At 41.2% G+C, this 19031-nt stretch overlaps 1 protein-coding gene and 2 pseudogenes across 2 annotated transcripts in view; 2 read left to right on the forward strand and 1 right to left on the reverse strand.

Moving 5' to 3' along the window:
* The window catches only part of GSR (glutathione-disulfide reductase), a 34503-nt gene extending 25021 nt beyond the window's left edge, over window positions 1-9482 (reverse strand). The window contains exon 1 of one of the 2 annotated variants that reach the window (XM_016136133.2): window positions 9111-9482. In XM_016136133.2, the coding sequence (XP_015991619.1) occupies window positions 9111-9401 (291 nt within the window). In that variant the 5' untranslated portion in view covers window positions 9402-9482. The remainder of the gene's footprint in view (window positions 1-9110) is intronic. The other variant, XM_016136135.2, reaches the window with a different exon arrangement.
* LOC107505803 lies at window positions 5133-5324 on the forward strand (annotated as a pseudogene).
* Window positions 9483-15825: 6343 nt separating the features above from the next.
* Window positions 15826-16789, forward strand: LOC107505798 (annotated as a pseudogene).
* The last annotated feature ends 2242 nt before the right edge of the window (window positions 16790-19031 follow it).

Raw genomic sequence — 19031 nt, forward strand, 5'->3', positions numbered from 1 at the left:
AATCATTTGCCTACTGTTATCATATAGAAAAATATTTATGTAATAAAAATGAAAAAAGCAAGATTCAATAGAAAACTATATTTTTAAAAGTTTAAGATAAAAGATAATATAAGTAATAAAATATTTTAGATCTATTGATTAAAAAAATTATTCATATCTGTGTCAGAAAGCACATCCATTTTGTTCATCAAGTCTACGCTTAGGAGTGTTTCCTATAGAAACTGTCACATGTTATACTCAAGTGCCACAAAATACATGTATAAAAATGTTCTCTGTAGCACTGTCATAGTGAATGAACCATCTGTCAGTAGGGAAGTCTTACTGTAGGAAAATTTTTGTACATCGAGCCTATGTACATTGCAGCTACTTAAAAGGAGAAAGTAGATTCCTATGTACTGTTATGGAACAAGTTGTAAGATAGAAAATTAAATGACATCAAGAAAGTTACAGAATAATATGTATTGCTTGATTCAATTTGCATTTATATATATTTGTAAATGTACACATTCGTTTAAAGAGTTTAATCAAATACTCCAAAATGTTAATAACTGCCACTTCTTGGGAGGGGAAAAAAAACTTTGTTTTATTCTATAAGCTTTTTATAATGGGAATATCATCATTCATTACTTGTATAATTCATTTAGCTAAAGAAATAAACTAAAATGATTTTACCTGGGTAGAATTTAGATGGGTGATACTTTGGTCTCTTTTGTCTATTTTTATTATTTTCTATCATAATTATTTTTCCTTTATATAGAAATAAATGCCTTCTAGACATAACTTAAACCAGGTACTTATCACTCTGCTGATCATGACCATAAGGAACTAGGTTAGTTTTCTGTATCCCAAAGAATACAAGCCTATTCTTAAAGAAGAATACTTTCTGGGTGTCCTACGCTAATACCTAAACTTCATACACACTTGCCAAGGGACCTTATATGAAAGGCTACATTAAAAGGAACCTGCCCAAATCTCATCAAGATTGCAAATGTTTGAAAGGAATCTTATTAAACCTTCTATTTCTGCCTGTTGTTCTAAATTCTATTTGCTAGCATACCTGATGCAATTTCATTATAATCGTATTATCGTATTATTTGCTATAATTCTGCATTCAGGAAGTTTAAAGAATGAGTTATGTTTCTATTGAGTTCTCAAGTTATCAGTCATTTGGGATCTTGTTTTTCCTAGAAAGAGTTAGGTCATATACTGCCTAGCTGTTGGACTTGGTTTTTCATGAGATTATGTTACAATAAGGATTCATAAGGCAACAGAAGCAGGAACTCACAGAACTAAAAGAAGGGTAAGGAATTCAGGCGAAATAAAATAAAAATAAAAATAAAATAATCAACACCTACAGCAGCATTACAAGCACACTGTTCAGAAAGTACCTGAGAGTAGCAATTAGAATAACTTATGGATTTCTACCCAGACTGCCCTCCCATCTGAGTATATAGCAGAGTATATGCTATTCCTCAACCCCTAAGTGTTTTTACGAAGTCATGGGGATAAATGGAGTGAGTCAATTCTACAGAGGATGGCAGGTGTTCCTGGGTGGGAGAACATAAGAGGAAGGCAGCTGAATCCCCGTGGGAAGAGTGATCCCAGCCCTGTGTGGGAAGATTTTATTAGACCTGCCTTTCCAGTTAACTTGACAAAGTGCTTCCCATCCACACCTTTATACCCTGGCATTTCACAGCTTAAATTCACTAAAATGCTTCAACTAGGACAGACTCCAAAAGTAGAGCTGATTTCAACATATTAAATAAATACACTCTGGTTGTCCTCCAGTCAACCTTCTCCAGCTTCCCAGGAACCTTACCTTTAAAAGCAATTCAAACTGTCATAAGGCACTAAATGCTCTGAACCACTCTCACCTCTCATCAATGGCCTGTACAAACATCCTCATGTACGTTTGAAGCCACCTGAAAGTTATTTAAGGCAATTTTTTAAGTTTGGAATATGCTTTTTTAAGAGCCAAGAGAGCCTGAACTTCACTGGTGCCAAGTGTATAAACTTGGCTTATTTTTTAGAATTTTCTGCCTTTTTGGCTTCTCAATTTTTTTAATTTGCGGCCATTCATTCATAAGTACTGATTAGGCAGGCACTCACTTGAGCCAAGCACTATGCAAAGCAAAACGAAGCACTAAAAGGATACAGTCCCTGCTATCATGGAGCCCACAGTCCTAACCAGAGAGAGTCCCTCAGCCTATGAAAGATGCTGACTCAAGCAGTAGCAGCAGAATCCAAAGATTCCCCTAAACCTGCAGAGCCTTGAAATTTCAGATTTCAGATAAAGACTGGTGTCCAGGAAAGCACTCAGCTTTAGAGAGAAAGAAGAAAAAGTATTCTGTGTAAAGCAAAATCTAAAGCAAGAAAATGAATTGATACAAGAGGTATTAACACAGGTTGGAACTAAAACTGTTTTGCTCAGTACTTAGCTAACAAGAACATTAGATTAACGTGACCCACCCAGTCTCAGGGATCATCAAAACATATAAGATTACTCTGGGGCACCCAGGGGGACCCAGAAATAGCTATGAGACAAAATTCTGCAGGAGTGTCCATTCTCTCCACCACCTGCCACCCAATGTAGTGACATCTGGCCCCATATCTCCTGCTCCTCACCCCTCCCCCCCAAAAAATCTGAGATCTCATATCCTATTTAATCTCTAATGTTGCAACACCTAGTGGATAAATGGTTATTAGTGGATAAATGGTTATTAATTAAGACTAACTGATATCCACTGACAAATGCCGAAGATTATTAGAATTCCCATAAAATTTCTTCAATTCCACTTGTCAAAAACAGCAACAAATGCAGCCACTTTAAAATGGAGCCAGAGCTGCCATGCCAGAGAAACTGCAGTGCATGACTTATGCCTCACATCTTTGGAATGTTAAAACAGGGCAAAATAACTTTTTGCACTGGGACTAAAGCAGCCGTATGCCCCAAAGAACTGTTTTCAAAAATAACGAGAAAATAGATATGACTACAGGACTGAAAATTAAAATCGTTTACAATAAACAGCACTGTTAGGTTATCTGCACCAATGGAAATGCAATTCCTTCTATTGATGTAATTGTTCCCTTTCCTTTTCTCATAAATATCTATTGCCTTTGTCTCCTAATTGGAACACTATTTGTCCTTCTGCCTGACTCAGTGTGTCCCAAATAGCTATTCTTTGATCTCAAATAAATGCTTGTTGCCTGACTTTGAAAGGCCTTTTACTTTTAGGCTAACACACTCTAGGAGAAAATAGTCTCTGTTGCTACTTGTTCAAAATACCTTCTATATTAAAAAAAAAAAAAAAAAAAGGAACTCTGAGGGATTGAGGCAGCCTTTTATTTTCTGGCCCTGCAGATTTAGTGGATTCTGTGGGGCAAATGGCAACATAATATTATAGATTGACTTAATCAATCTAGAACTTGGTTGGTCAGAAACACAATATATTGTATAATATTATATAGTATAAGACTGCTGCAAAAGATTAAACAAACCATAAGGTCAATTACAAGATCAATTTCAACATTAGGATTTGCCTACTTCAACTAACCCTACCCTTTCTGATCATCCCGTTATTCAGCACTTAAGCATACATGTGCACCCCATTTTAAGAAACTCTAAACGCAAGTAACAACTTAGAATAATTTCCTGTTTGTAAGGGATACCTGTCAATAATGAAGGAACTAAGGGCAGGGTTCCTTTAAACTGTGATCTCCTTTCTGTAAATGCACATTTAAAAAAGCATGTTCAACCTTGGGACATTAAGCTTAGAGAAATAAGCCAGTCACAGACAAATACTGTATGATTCCACTTATACGAGGTACCGAAAATAGTCAAATTCATAGTCAAGAGTGTAACAGTGGGTGCCAGGGGCTGGGGGACGGAAAATAGAGAGTTAAGTCATCAACGGGTACGAATTTCAGTTTCACAGGGTAAGCTCTAGAGAGCTGCTGACAACACTCTACTACAGTCAACAACACTGTATTGCACGCTTAAAATCCAATAAGGCAGACCTCATGCTAAACGTTCTTACCATAAAATGAGAGAGCAAGTTTAGCCGTATGAAAAAGCATGTTCAGACATCATAATATCAAAGTACACACTATCTCTTTCAAGTTAGGCAATGAATTACGTGTTGCTAAGTAATTATTTTCAGCCTAGGTGAACACAAAAAAAACAATCTACTGAGCAGCCTGTTTCTCAGGCCCCTTTCAAAGCTCCCACCTTGTCTATGGCCATACCACCCTGAATGCCCTGATCTCATCAAAACCCCCAGCTTTCCAGCTCGCCTTTCCAATTCCTGCCATGCAGCACAGTCCAGTGATGTTAATGATCAAGAAGGCTTTTGTTAGGTATAAACGTCCAATTATAACATAATGAAGTCCTGGGGATGTAATATACGGCATGGTGACTCTAGTAAATAATACTGTATTGCATATTTGAAAGTTCCTGAGATCTTAAAGAAAAAAATTTTATAACTATATATAGTGATGGATGTTAACTAGACTTGTAGTGATCATTTTGCAATATATACAAATATACAAATATTTATTATGCTGAACACCTGAAATTAATATAAGGTTATACATCAATTATACCTCAATAAAAAATAAATAAATTTTTTTAAAAAATGGCTTTCATTCTAGTGATCAATCCTTATTACCCAACTCTCACTGGTGAGAAGTGCACACCTATACCACAAGAACCTGGTTAATCTATCACGGAATCAGTACATGCAGCAAGAATACTGGGACATGTGCTGTGGGGCAAAGAGTGAGCTGTACATCAGAAAGATCCCTTCCCTGAGCTGACTTCCCACATCTGCGTAGGCAAAGAAATGAACCACAGAGACACAGCTCCCAGAAGGCTCTAATTTGCCTTGGCTTTGGGCAATCTCGCTGCATTTCTCCACGGTCTACATTTGATCATGATAGAAGCACTGTATTCAGCTTTTTGGAGACTCAAAACTGAATTTCAAGATTACCGCATATATTTTTCTGCCTTCAAAAATGACTTCCATTTCCCATCTTCCCTAGGGGAACAAGGTCATGAAAAAATGACTTGATGTGCTACTGCCATTTCCTCAGCTTTGGGTCCCTGCTTCTTCTGCAGGGCTTCCAACTGTGCCATGTTGAAACAGAGCATCCGGAGGTTCACAACCTCAGTGGTCTGTAGAAGCCACTATGAAGAGGGCCCAGGGGAGAATTTGTCACTTCCAGTGGAAAATAAATAGCGGTTGCTAGCTATGATGACTTTGTACTTTGGATCTGGATTTGCTGCATCTTTCTTTATAGTAAGACACCAGCTGCTTAGGAAATAAGGATGTTTTGGTTAATCCATGAAATACATGTGAAGAGCATTTTAAGAGGTACAGTCCCCTTGAAAAATGAATCAAACTGTTGAAATCAACATACTAGATATATTTATAAATAAACTTATGGCATGAAAAAAATGACAATCACAAATTGCTTATCTAATTGAATTACAGGGAAATAAATTTTCAATTTCTCATTTTTAATGTCTAACCTAATATCCTACTGTAATTTTTTTTTTGCCTGATCCAGAAAAATAAAGACTAATTTAAGAGAGAAATCATGTTATTAGAGCTACACATGCTTCTTAACCTAGTTCATCATTAGAAGTTTAGCAGCAGTCTGGCTCCTATTGATTCTTTCACTTTGAACTGAAGGGGATAAGAATATGCATCCCGAAATATGCTACTTTGGCATAGGATTATTTTGAGCATAAAACAATTAAGAAACGGCAGACACAGGAGGAATTCTCTGCTCCCCTGTCTTCTGCCTAAAATCAAGGCACAAACTTCCCTTTGTGAAGCTGTACATCAGAAAGATCCCTTCCTTCCCTAAGCTCCACTTCCCACTCTTCCCCCTTGTCCGCGGAGATGGAAAGGCGGCACTGAGATGAATCTGCACACGCATAGTAACCCTTATCTTGTTCGTTTCCCCATGTATTTTACCTTCCCACAATTTACCCACCCCGAGAAGCCCCAACCACCTTCACTTTGTTTAGTCACTGCTCCACAATTTACCACCCTTTATAAACTGGTATTAACCTCCCAGGCTTAACCACTTCTTTGCTTTTTTTCATTTTTTTCCTCTAACACTCCCATGTTCGTATAAGCAAACCTCTTCTATTAATCTACTGTCAGTTTAATTTGAAGACCCCAGAAGGCAGAGGAAAAGTTTTTCATCGCCTACAGAACAACATGGGGTTAAGTCATCTCATACTAAGCTTCTTAAAAACACACACCCTTGGAAAGCATTCTAGGCTGGTTAGTTCAGAAGCAGGAAATTAGGAAACTATGAAATGAATGACTCTAGGACCAAACTCATTATCATCTGACCACAATTATGAGGGGTTCACCAGATTCATTCTAACGCTTCCATGGGGTGAAAGTCTTCATATAGTTCCTACTTCCCATAAAACCTCAGCACTGTGTCTGACTCATACACACCAGAATCAGAATGAAGCTCCTTAAAAATGCATCTGCTGAACAGGATATAGTCAATAATATTATGTTAACTATGTACAGTGCCAGGTGGGTACTAGACTAGTGGTGGGGGGGATCAATTCGTAAATTATATAAATGACTAATCACTATGCTGTACACCTGAAACTAATATACAATAATACTGAATGCCAACTGAATTCTGCAATTGAAAATAATTAAAAACAAAACAAAACAAAAAAAAATCTGCTGGGCTTCACTCCAGATCTACTAAATCAGGAAGGCTGGGGTGGAGACCCATGTGTTCTTAATGAAGTGTTTTTAGAGTAAATGATGTCTGCTTCTTAAGAAGCAGGAGTAAGAAGGTTCTTCCCCTGTAGTTGAGAACGATGCTTTAAAACGTCCATCAACTCATAATTACGCCACACAATTAAACCAAAGCCTTGATTTCTGCTAATTCCACAGGTTATACTACATTTGGTTCGGTTTCAACCACATTTTACCTGACAGTGTGTTAAAGTGAGGGTCCTGGACTAAATTCCTAAAAGGATCTGTGTGAGTCCAATCCTTAACTGGAAAACAGGGCCCATGTAATTTCATCAAGCTGAAAGTATTCAATTTAAAGGACTGTCCTTTACTTGAAATTATACCTCCTACTTTTTATTAAAAAAAAAAAAGTGCTTGATAAAAATGTTAGTGAGACAGAATTACTCTAAAAAACTACTCTAAAAAATTTAAGTCAGCAAGCTTATGTTAGCACTTCCATTAAAAAAAAAAAGTATATAGTTAGACTGAATCAGTGGATCTCCAAAATCACCTGCAGTTCTATCACTCCATGAATCTAAATTGTTATGGAGGAAGGTATAAAACAACAAAAACCTTAAAAATAAAAACTCAGTTTTTTGTTTGTTACTAGACTACTTCATGGAAAATTTAGAAACTGCAGATAACACCTATAACACTTACTGACAACGTATTTCATTTAGGAAAACACTGGTTGGAGAGTCAATGTTAAAGAAACTTCATTTGACTTCCCCAAGGGACATTTCTCAATAGTACCACTACCACAAAACTACTTTTGTGTCACCCTCCTGCTCAAAACCCTTCTAGTTTCCTATTTCCCAAAACTCTACACTTTTTTACAACCTACCCAACTGGCTACTCACTTTCTATTAGAGACATCTTCTGCTCTAGCCAAATTTGATTACACAACATATACTGCCTCTGTGCCTTTGCCCTCTCAAAAAAATATCCATTCAAATTCCAAAACATACTATCTCCTTCAGGAAACCACCCCATGGTGCTCAGGTAGAAGTGGTCATTACAACTTTTCTCTCAACTACTGTAATTTGTTATTGCTGAAAACAGAGAAAAGTAATGAGGTACAAAGTTGAGCAGTTATTAAGTGCTTTTATCATATGTCTAGAGGGTCTCTAAGTGGCACCCATCAATCTTTCTGCAGAGACAGACTTCTAATCAAGTCTATCAGGACTGTGTCAAGATGCAAGTTGATAATTAACAGGGACTTTTTTTTTCTCATTCCCACTTTCATTTTGAATTTGAAAAATGAGCACTGGACAATGGGAGTCAGCCCTGTGATAGCCGTTGATTTTGAGTTTCATTCATTCACATTTAGTTATTGAGCAAGGTATTTTGTTAAGGTGATAAGAGATGCACAAACACAGGAATCCATCCTTGCCCAGAAGTTCGCAATTTAGCAGAACTTAAACATCAGTCTCCAAAGGAATTTGGAGAACCCATCCCCAATCCCAGGTTATTCCTGGAAACTGCATTTTAATATTAACGGCAAGTACCTCACCCAGGTCTTGAGATAGAAAAGGCCACACCAATAACTTGGCAATAAATTTTTTTTTTAATGATGTATAGTTTCTCAATCGCAAGATTTACAACCCTCTTTTTTAAGGTAGCTTTAAAATCCCCCTCAAGCAAGGGGGGGAAAGGCAAAAGGTCTGAGAATTCATTTAATAGTAAATCCTACATGAAGGTAACTTGTAGTCAGTGGTTCATAACTTGGCTGCAATTCAGAATTACCTATAGAGCTTCTTAAAATCCCAACGGCCAAGCTGCACCTCAGACCAATGAAATCAGAAGCCATGGGAGCAGAACTCTTCAAGTGATTCGAAGGTGCAGCTAAGGGTGAGAACCACTGCTATAAATCATCCTGCCCTTGAAATTGAAGGGAGAAAACACGGATCCACATTGCTCAAGGGCATATACCCCATACCCTGGCCCACATACACGCAGACCAGGTGCAATTTTTCCAAATGCAGTTTTATATTTCATGGATCTGAGATGAGCTCAAGCGTGGAACACAATACTCTTGCACCTTGAGAAGTGAGGATGCAGAAGTTATCTTAGATTTACCTACCTACGGCAATCGCTAATTTTGCGTCTGGACTGGAACAGACACAGGTTTAGTTTTGGGGGCCACAGGGAAGCTCCTTTACTACACGTTTTTCATCAAAACCTGCTGGGATCCTGATCTCGAAAGAGGGTGGGAAAACCGAAAGCGAGCACTAGGAGCCCACCCTCCGACGTTAAGAGAAAGCGGGGCTGCGGGTAGCAGCGCTGCAGACACAAAGGCGCGAGAAGCGCCGGGAGGGACCCGGTACTCACGCAAGTGCCGCCCAGCTTGCGGCTCTCCACCACGGCGGCCCTGGCGCCCAGCTCGGCCGCTCGGCGCGCGCTGCCGAGGCCACCTGAGCCGCCCCCGATCACCAGGTAGTCGTAGGCGGTTACGGAGCCGACGGCAGGCGGCGGGCCCTGCGGCTGCGGCTCCTGCCTGCACGCCATGGCGAGGACGCGGGCGGGCGGCGGCTGAGGCAGCGGGAAGCGGAGGAAGGCGCGCGCCGCCCCGTGCCAGCTCGGCTGCGCGGTCGGCCTCAGGGCCCCCGGGAGCAGGGCCATGCACGCGGAAGTGCGCGGAGGGGGACGGCCCCGGGGCGGTCCCCTGGGAAGGAGGGGGCGCGGGCCCGAGGCAAGCGCAGCCTCACCGTGACTAAGCACCCAGCCGGACGCGGGGGGAGGGAGTTGAGAGGGGGCGTGGGGCTCCCGGCCAGGCTCCCCAGGACCCGCCCCTAACCCCATCTCCACCCAGCCCGTCCACCTGCGCGCCTCCGCGCGAGTGGTTGGCTCTGCCCAAAGTGAGAAACTCTGTGGATGAGGGGGGTGGGGGGGGGTCTCTTCGCCTCCATATTCGTCCCAGCACCTCGGTTTCCCCGCCGAGTGGTATCAACCAAATGTAGGTTTCTGAAAGCCTGTGGCGCATGGGAGGACGAACACCCTCTTTTATTTCACACAGCCTTTCCGGCGCGGGCACTTTGCAAGTTGCCAGTGGCACTGACTTCTAGAGCAAGGGAGAGTTGCCTTCCATTATTTCGCAGGTTGATGTTTTCCAAAGTTTGACCCGCAGACCACCTGGAGTGCTGATCCCTGGGCCCTAACCCAGATCCACTAAATAGGAACCTGGGGGAGAGGGCCCTGCAGGCGCACCTCAGCAATCTACAATTTAAACACACTCTCCTGCATTTAGGTGAATCCTAAACACATTTGGTTTGGGAAACATTGGAATAACGAGTTTTGTGATTGTCAAGGCTCTGCAGGCTGTCCTAAAATAATCCACAATGGCATATTGATTATTTTAATTAAAATTACCTAAAAAATATAACTCTCCTACCCTCTCTGTTCCCATAAAAGCAGTGTTGTGGTGCCGTTAAATTTGAGACCCATGGAGCCAATTGAGATTAATTATGAGCCTTTTTAGCCGGCCAGCGACTGACTCTCCCCACTAGAGAATCAGCCCCAGCCTCCAGAAGGAATAGCTTAAAAAACCCCAAAACCCCCTCTAGCAAGCAAGCAGGTTTACAGAAGCAGAGGCTGGCCATTAACATATCTTTACACAGGATAACCACACCCTTAACATTAGCATATCTTTGCACAGAATATCTCCTAGAACTACACCCTGTTTAACATTAAACAATGGAAGCAGAAGTTGGCCATTTGAAAATTTTCTACCCTTAACATTCCCCACTGGTTTTCTAGGGGAATTCAAATCATTGATTCCTCAACCTGGAGCAGTGGGCAGTGAGTTCTGAAAACCGTGAGTTTTACTGCCTGCATCCTTTTTTACATACGTAGTTAACCACTTAATTATATAAGGTCTCAATAATGTCCTGTAATAGAAGAAAGCAGAGTAGTCAGCCACGGGACCAGTGAAACACGCTCTCACACCAAGACCTTGTCCTTCGGCGTTGCTCCTCTCTGTCCCTGAGCCCTGGTCTGACCACAACTATTTCTAATAATGCCTGAATGATTAACATAAAAACAGATTTTTACCTAGAGCTATACAATTATCTATATTTTATGAAGACATCGGTCTTACATGTATGAATCAATAACAAGATAGTTAGCCAATTTTAGAGATTTTGAAACTAAGCTGTAGAAAAGGCAGATTCTAAAACCAAGGTTGAAACAAACAAAAACTCCATTTAAATATTTACATTCAGAAAAGACATTTAAAACCAGGAAGGGTCCCCCGTCAGTGAGGCTCAGGTGAGGCAGGTTGCAGCTGGGCAAAAGAGACCGAGCTGGGACTCTGGCCACGGAGACCAACTGGTGAGGCCTTTGCGCACTAGGTGGAGAGCCTGCAAGGACCCAAGAAGGGAGAAGTTACAGACCTCTGTAAGCCCATCCTCCCTAGTTTGGGGAGAAGTGGAGGAGGTCTTTTAAATGTGAATTTACAAGGTGTAATCTCCCTACAGTAGGGAGTGCACTGTGCCCTCAAGAGAGGGGAGGGAAGGAGGCTCACCCAGTTCTCCCCAGTTTCTAATTTGAATTTAGTTAAGGTTTCTTTTAAGGTCCTATTCATCCTTTCTACCTGTCCTGAACTCTGAGGCCTATAAATGCAATGTAACCTTTTAATTAATTTTTAGAACTCTGGCTAAAGATTGACTGGTCTGGGCGATGAATGCCGGGTCATTGTCGGACCCCAGTGTTATGGGCAGGCCAAATCGAGGCACTATTTCTGAGACTAATTTTTTGCTGCTACCTGAGCTGTTTCCTGCTTGGTGGGGAAGACTTCAGTCTATCCTGAAAAAGTGTCAATGAACACAAGCAAGTACTTGAATCCGAAGATTCCCACACCTACCTCAGTGAAATCCAACTCTCAATGTTTTCCCAGTGCCTGTCCACGCAGATATGGCACCGGGCTGATACCTGTTTGGCCATTCGTTGCAGCCCCGGTATGTAATAGTCTCTTTTTAACAGTTTAATTAACTTGGTTTCTCTCAAATGAGTTCTCTGGTGAACCTGGCTTATAAGGTCTCGGCTCAAGGCCTCAGGTACTAAAATGCGGCCCATCTGGGAGCCTAACCCACTCAGTAGATTCCTCTTTGTACTTCTCCTGTGCATAGTTTAACTTCTGAAGTGTAGGTAGGGGTGTCCATTAGCACCCTAACGGTAGGGCACATTGTCAATTGGCCCCACTGGTTTTCCGGCAGCCTCCTTTGCTGCCTGTCACAGTCTTGTTTTCACCCCATCGCAGAGCTTGAGTCACTGCTACTAGTTCAGCCCGCTGAGCTGGAGTTCTATGGCATAGGGCTTGTGTCCTGATGGTAACCACTGTAACCCCGGCATACCTGACTCGTCTGAGACGAAGCTACTCCCATCCGTAAATAGAGTAGTGTCTGGATTTGGCCAAGGGCTGTCTGTTAGGTCCGGTCTGGTGCAGGTGACGTTCTCTAGGACCTCAAGGCAGTCATGCAGAGTTTGGCGAGGGTCATCGTCAGGCAGTAGGGTAGCTGGGTTGAATGCAGCAGTTTTCAGGAACTGTATTTGAGGTGGGTTGAGAAGCAGGACCTGATACTGGGTGATTCAAGCATTGGAAATCCATGGGTCTGGTGGACTGCAAAGCTCTTATGTCCACCAAGAAGTTCACAGGCTTGCCCTTGACCTGTAAAATTACCCTGGGCTCCCAGGGGCCCATAATGTAAGAGCCCTGACCTCCTTATTCTGCATCCTCAAAGAGGATGAGGGGGGCCTTCTTTTGGGGGACTTGTTCTTTTTCAGGGCACTCATTCTTCCAATGTCCTTTTTTCTTGCAATATGCGCACTGGTCCTTTTCTAACCCTACTCTCCTGGGTCTATTGTTCGCCCGGGGTGGCTGTTCTCGGCCTCTGCCTTTTCCGGGCTATCCCTCTGGCTGGGCTTCTTGCATGGTTGCAAGCAGAACCTTGGTCATCTTCTTAGTCTGTGCTATATCTACCTAATACTTGTTGAGCTATCTCGACCAGCTCAGATAGGTTCTTTCCTTCAAACCCTTCCATCCTCTGCAATTTCTTTCTATTATCTGGGGCCGACTGACTGACAAAGGCTAAATTCACAGCCCTCCTATTATTAGGGTCCTCCAGGTCAATAAGGGTATATAACCAGTACGACTCTAAGAGTCGTTCCAGGAATGCCGCCAGCGACTCATCCTTAGTTTGGATGACCTCCCTTACCTTAGATAAGTTAGTGGGTCCTCGGGCAGCAGACCGGAGGCCCTGGAGCAGAAGCTGGCGATACTGTTGGAGAGCCTCCTTACCTTGGTCGGTGTCGGGGTCCCAAGGCGGACGGGTGTTCACAAGAATCTGTTGAATGTGGGCCGGGTCTGTGGAAGGCTGCTCGTTGGGCTCTAATACCGCTGTTGCAGGCTCTCTCTGGATCCGCTCCCACTCCTCTAAGGTAAACAGGACCTGGAGGAGTTGCTGATAGTCGTCCCAGGTCAGCTGGTGAGAAAAGAACCGCACCTGAAAGGCCATTTGCAGTTCGAGTGACCCCTCTGATGGCCACCCTGTTCCAAATGTGGGCCAATTTAACTGGCAGAACCTCTGAAGGTCAAAGGGAGTGACACAGGCTCCTTAGGTGTGGGCTCGTCTCCTGAAATCCTTAAAATGGTTAAGGAGGCACACTGAAGGGGGGTAGGACGATTCGAGGCAGAAGCCTGACCCATGTTAGTAAAAACATGCAAGATCCCCGCAAAAGCCAAATAAGCCAGGGCTAGGATCAGCTTCTGACCTAGCGTCCAATCGGACAGGGCCACGGAGGCCAGATCTAAGGAGAGAATTAAAATACCACACATCGATATATGGAGTACGCTTATGAAAGCCAAGGCAATAAGAAGGTAACAGTGCATTTTGACCAGTCCGAACAGACAGACACAATACAGACAGACAAAACAGACTACAAGTAACACAAAACGCTAACGTTATCAGGCAGGTACTGGGTCAGACCTGACCGTACTAGGGAAGTTGTGCCGTGTCCAGCCTTCCACTAGTTCTTAGGGCCCACAGACAGGAACAGATCTAAACCAAAACTTACACGTACCCTAGAGCTCACAGACAGGTCTAAGCCGAGACTTAGATGAACTCTAGGGCTCACAGACAAATACTCAGAAACCTGAATACCTGTAGTACCAGAAGTCAAGTCTGACCTCTCAGACCTTGACCGAACTAGGGAAGTATTGCTGCGTCCAGGCTTCCACTAGTTCCCCGACAGATACCCAGAAACTTGGATACCTGTACTGCAGTCTGATTCACCAGTGGGTGAAGCTGGTCCAGATGGCTCGTGCCCAATTGTTACAGAATTGTACCTTTTGTCCGCCTGCCCTCCTGGGCGAATCTGCCTGTGGGGCTGAGGAATGTCTCTCAGCGGCCGTCCCCTAGACAGGGCAGGTCCTTGCCCAAGGTAGCCGGGGTTGTGGGTCTTAGGGGATCTCCCCCTTTGGAGAAATCTTGCTGGGGCCTCCAAATGTTGTGGCGTGGTTAAATTTGAGACCCACAGAGCTAATTGAGATTAATTATGAGCCTTTTTAGCCGGCCAGCAACTGACTCTCCCCACTAGAGAATCAGCCCCAGCCTCTAGAAGGAATAGCTTATAAAGCCCCAAAACCCCCTCTAGCAAGCAAGCAGGTTTAAAGAAGCAGAGGCTAGCCATTAATATATCTTAACACAGGATAACATCACCTTTAACATTAGCATATCTTTGCACAGAATATCTCCTAGAACTATACCCTGTTTAACATTAAACAAAGTTGGCCATTTGAAAATTTTCTACCCTTAACAGCAAGAAATAAATCTCCATGATAGGTACCTTCCCCGCTCCTGAAGGATTAAGACAAACATTGCAAGTTTAGAAAAGCATGTATAAACAAACCTTGTAATGCCTTTACTAATTTACAACCAAGCCCAAACTTATAGATTTCTCACAAAGGAATACTCAAAGTTTGCTCAGATTGCTTTCTAATGAGCACTAACTTTCTTTGTCCTGTCTTTTTCTCCAATTTTTGTCTAAAAAGTATAAAAAAGTGCCTAGTTCAATCATTTCTTTGAGCCTCATTTTATGATCTAAGCATATTGTCATGCTCCCATGTGCACGTATTAAATTGTTTTCCCTGTTAATCTAGTCTTGTGTCAGTTTTATTTATAATTATCCCAGCCAGAAGAACTAAAGAAAGCTGTGGGGGAGGGAAGATCTCCTGTTCCCAGCAAGATCCACAGATGAAACGCAAAGGGTAGAGATGGAGACACAAAAGCATTTTCTTCCCGAGCTTTTGAGACTGGGGTGTTGTTTTATAATATCTGAAACTACCAGCTAGACAACAAAGTAGTAAGTGAGCTTCGAATTGGTGTGATCTCCTGCAGGCTGAGAGCTCTATAAGCAGAGTGAAGGTCCCAGTCACAGATGCTGGGCTCAGCACACTGAGGGGGACTGAGAATCAACCATGCTCCAACTAGAATGGTATCTAATTCTTGTATTAAGCGTTTGGGTTTTTTCCCTGATCAAAAAGTAATACACAGAGACGGGCCTGGTTAATACTTGGATGGGGAACTGCCTAGGAAGACCAGGTGCTATAGGCATAAAAAAAAAAAAAAAAAAAAAATTAAAAATAAATAAATAATAATACAGAGGAAGATGGGTAAGTTCTTCCTTCAGTAGAATGCCATATAATAAATGTAGAAAGTACAACAGAATTAGAAAAATCACCATTTTGCAACTATCATAGTGATGACTGTGTCATTAATCAGTGAATGTTAAAACCACTGGGTGAACGTTTGAGGAGGAAAAGGTTAATTACACAGTCTCAGAATATGTACTCACAGATTGCTTATTAATCACAAAGGAAAAAATGGTAAATTTACAGAGGGCCAGACACTACCTTATCCAAGTGATCAAAATTAAATGTGCCAGTAATAAGACACTTGTCATTGTGTGCCTCATGATGTGATGCAGTAAGTAGTACACAACTTGGCTTGCCCTCTTGGCTTGTCCTCCCGGCTTGGTGGCTTTTGCAGACATGGTGGCTGCCGCATTCCCCAGGTGGCTGGCCCTGCAGCCAGGGGCCATGACCCTACCTGCTTTCTCTACTTGCAGTGCCTCCAGCCATTCTTGCCCAAGGATCAAGCCCACGTACCACAGAAGGAACATCCAAATCAGAAAGGCCACTGAGAAGAAAGGCACTACCTCCTAGAGCAGATAAAAGGGCTGTTGACCAGGTTGGCCTGGTAAACAGGATCCTCCTATTTGCAGCACCATTTAAACTCTCTGCAGTATCTCTTCCTGAATGGGTTATTCAGGAAAGAAGTGGGTGCCTATGGCAAAGGACAGAAACCTAGAACTTTTAAAGATCCTCAATTTCCTGCATTTGACTGCTGTAGCACTTTAAAAGTGCTGTGAAGCTCTTAGAGATTTCTGCATTGAGTAGCCAGCTACACTAGACAATCAGAAATGCGGCATTTTCCAGTTGAAACTAAAGAAGCTGATTATGTTTCATCAGGACCATCTTTTTGAAACCCCAAAGCATGAGTAGGTTAAACTTTCCAGTTTGAATTTAGATGATCATGCAAAGAAGAAACTTATTAAACTTGTAAGAGAGTGATATTGCAAGAGCACAGATGTGCCTACCATTAAGACAGATAGGTGCTCTTTAAAGAGACAAAATTATGATTATGCAATGCATCTGCTAACAGTTTTATACAATGAGTCTTAGAAAACTTGAAGAATGGGAGAAAACTAAGACTGAAACAGACATGGAAGAGTACATATGGAAAAACAGCTCCTTAGAAAAAAATATCTTGGAAACACTTCTCCAAATTAAAGCTGCAGAGAAAAATCTGGAAGTAAATAAAGAAGAGCTCCTTGATACTAAACAAGTTGAAGATTACAAAAAGTCTGTTGTTAGTCTTAAGAATGATGGAGACAATGAAAATACCCTTTCTCAGTACAAAGAATTAGTGAAGAAATTATTAAATCTGACTTGAATTATGTAGAAAAATCTGCTTGATTTATTAATTTTATGATCAACATATAATTATGTAACGTGCTATAAAGTTGAAAATATTAAAAAACCATTGTTCTACTTCAGAGTTAAAATTATTCCTTTTGTACTAATACACAATGACAATGATTATTCACAAATTTTCTTATTTATATACTGGGGCAATTAGACTAGTTGATCTCTGTGATTTCTTCTGGTTCTAAAGTGTTTTGATTTTATTTCTACCATAACAACTTTAGCATGATATATAAAATATCTTACGTATTTATATATGATATATGATTAATACATATACGATATATAAAATATATTACATATATATGTACATATAGATAGTTATTTTGTCACCTGCTACATTTGTTTCCCTAGAAATTAGTACTTATTGGTTGCTTTTGTATTATGATTTTGGTTATTTGGGAAGCTAGGCCTAGAACCTATCCTTTATTCAGTGTTTTGTTTACATAACTGCCGTTTACTCAATGCATCTTCGCAGATGCCAATTTTGATTACAAAAGGTCTTTGTGAGTATTTTATAACCTAAAAAGTTGGTTCCATCTGTCTATTTTGGGGTTACTTTGTGTTGATTCAACTCTGTTTAGTATCCTGCTTTCTATTTTCTGGGCCTCATTTCTCCAAATCCAAGCTTGGAGAGAAGTGAAAATGGAGATTAACTGGTATTCATCTCTGGATTCTCCAGTTAGAGCTTCCACAGCTCAGAAAAGAGATGCAGTATAGGGACCTTGAGTTTAACTGAAAAATGACAAAATGAGAACTGCCCTAAGAAACAGTCCATTCGATTTAGCTATCGAGTCAGTGTTGTTTTTTTCAAATCAGTGTTTTTAAGAATATCTATAAATCATTTCTTACCACTTCCAAGCAGTCCACAAGTGATTAAATTTAAAATAATTATTGAGTTAAAAAAATAAGAAGTGCACAACTTTACTTATGTAGTATTCCTGCTAAAAATCCGTAACTTAAATCTAATTGAGGTTAACAGAAAAAAACAAAATTGAGAGAAATTGTATAACTAGCCTCTACCCTTTAAAAACTATCAAATGTCTTAAAAACAAAACAAGGCTAAGGAACTGTTCCAGGTTAAAGACTGAAGAAATATGAAAACAATAAAGCTTGATTCTGGATGAGAGTCTGCATTGAGGAAAATTTACTATAAAGGATAAATGGTGAAATTTAAATATGACCTACATAATGGTACAATATCAATGTGAAATATCCTGAGTTTGATTGATGAGGAAATTTGGGGAATTTCACTAAAAACTAACCAGCTTTCTGCTTTTGTAAAGATGTTTGTTTTCTGCAGATAGGCTTATTGCATGCAAGAGCTCCTGCAAGAGCTCCTTTGCACTTTGCTCGACTTATAAATGTAACTTTGTACTCCAGCAGCTCTCACTCCCTATAACAATCTATGTTTACTGGTTGCCCATAGCAACTCCCCCTTCTGTAGGTTACTACTTGAAATCTACATAGCAACTCCTTCCATATGTAACAGTTTAGGTTCAAACTGACCGATCAGCTTGTGTAAAGCTTTTTGGCTATAAAGAGATGTTTCCATTGAGAACCTGCCCAGATTTTCAGAGCACTAACTCCATCTAGGACTGGATGTAAAAAATTTTGAATTCTCCTTCTCTCTGAGCAAACTGCTTGGTTTTTTGCTGGTCTGACTTTTGGAGCTTTGGGGATTTTTCCACAACATGATTACTGTACTGTGGTTATGAGAGAATATCCTTATTCTTAAGGTACACACTGAAGTATTTAGGAGAGTCAGAGAAACTTAAATTCTTATCACACCACAGGCATTGACAGTTACTTAATCTGAATGTCAGTTTCTTTATTGTGAAATGTGAAGATTGACCAAAAGGAAATAAGCACATCAAACAGATAGAGTGGAGGAAATGACCCTGGAGGAACTGGAAATAGTAAGTAGAACAGTATAGATTGGTTAAACCTTAGGCAGCCTGAGGGGGTAATGGAGATGCTTGGAGTCCTGGAAAATCTTGGTTGTAACCAGCCCAAGGTGTTTAGACATTACTCCATAGGCAATTAAGAGTTGCTGGAGATTTTTCAGAGGTATGTTTCACTGTAAATACATGACATGAACTGGAAAGGGTGAAACTGACAGTATAGGAAGCAAAGATAATAGGTAGCAATATTGAGAACAAACAGGAAGGAACAGATTGGATAGACCCGAAGATGTGAAATTAGTAAAT

Source organism: Rousettus aegyptiacus, unplaced genomic scaffold, assembly GCF_014176215.1.
Source record: "Rousettus aegyptiacus isolate mRouAeg1 unplaced genomic scaffold, mRouAeg1.p scaffold_m13_p_11, whole genome shotgun sequence".
Classification (NCBI taxonomy): Eukaryota; Metazoa; Chordata; class Mammalia; order Chiroptera; family Pteropodidae; genus Rousettus; species Rousettus aegyptiacus.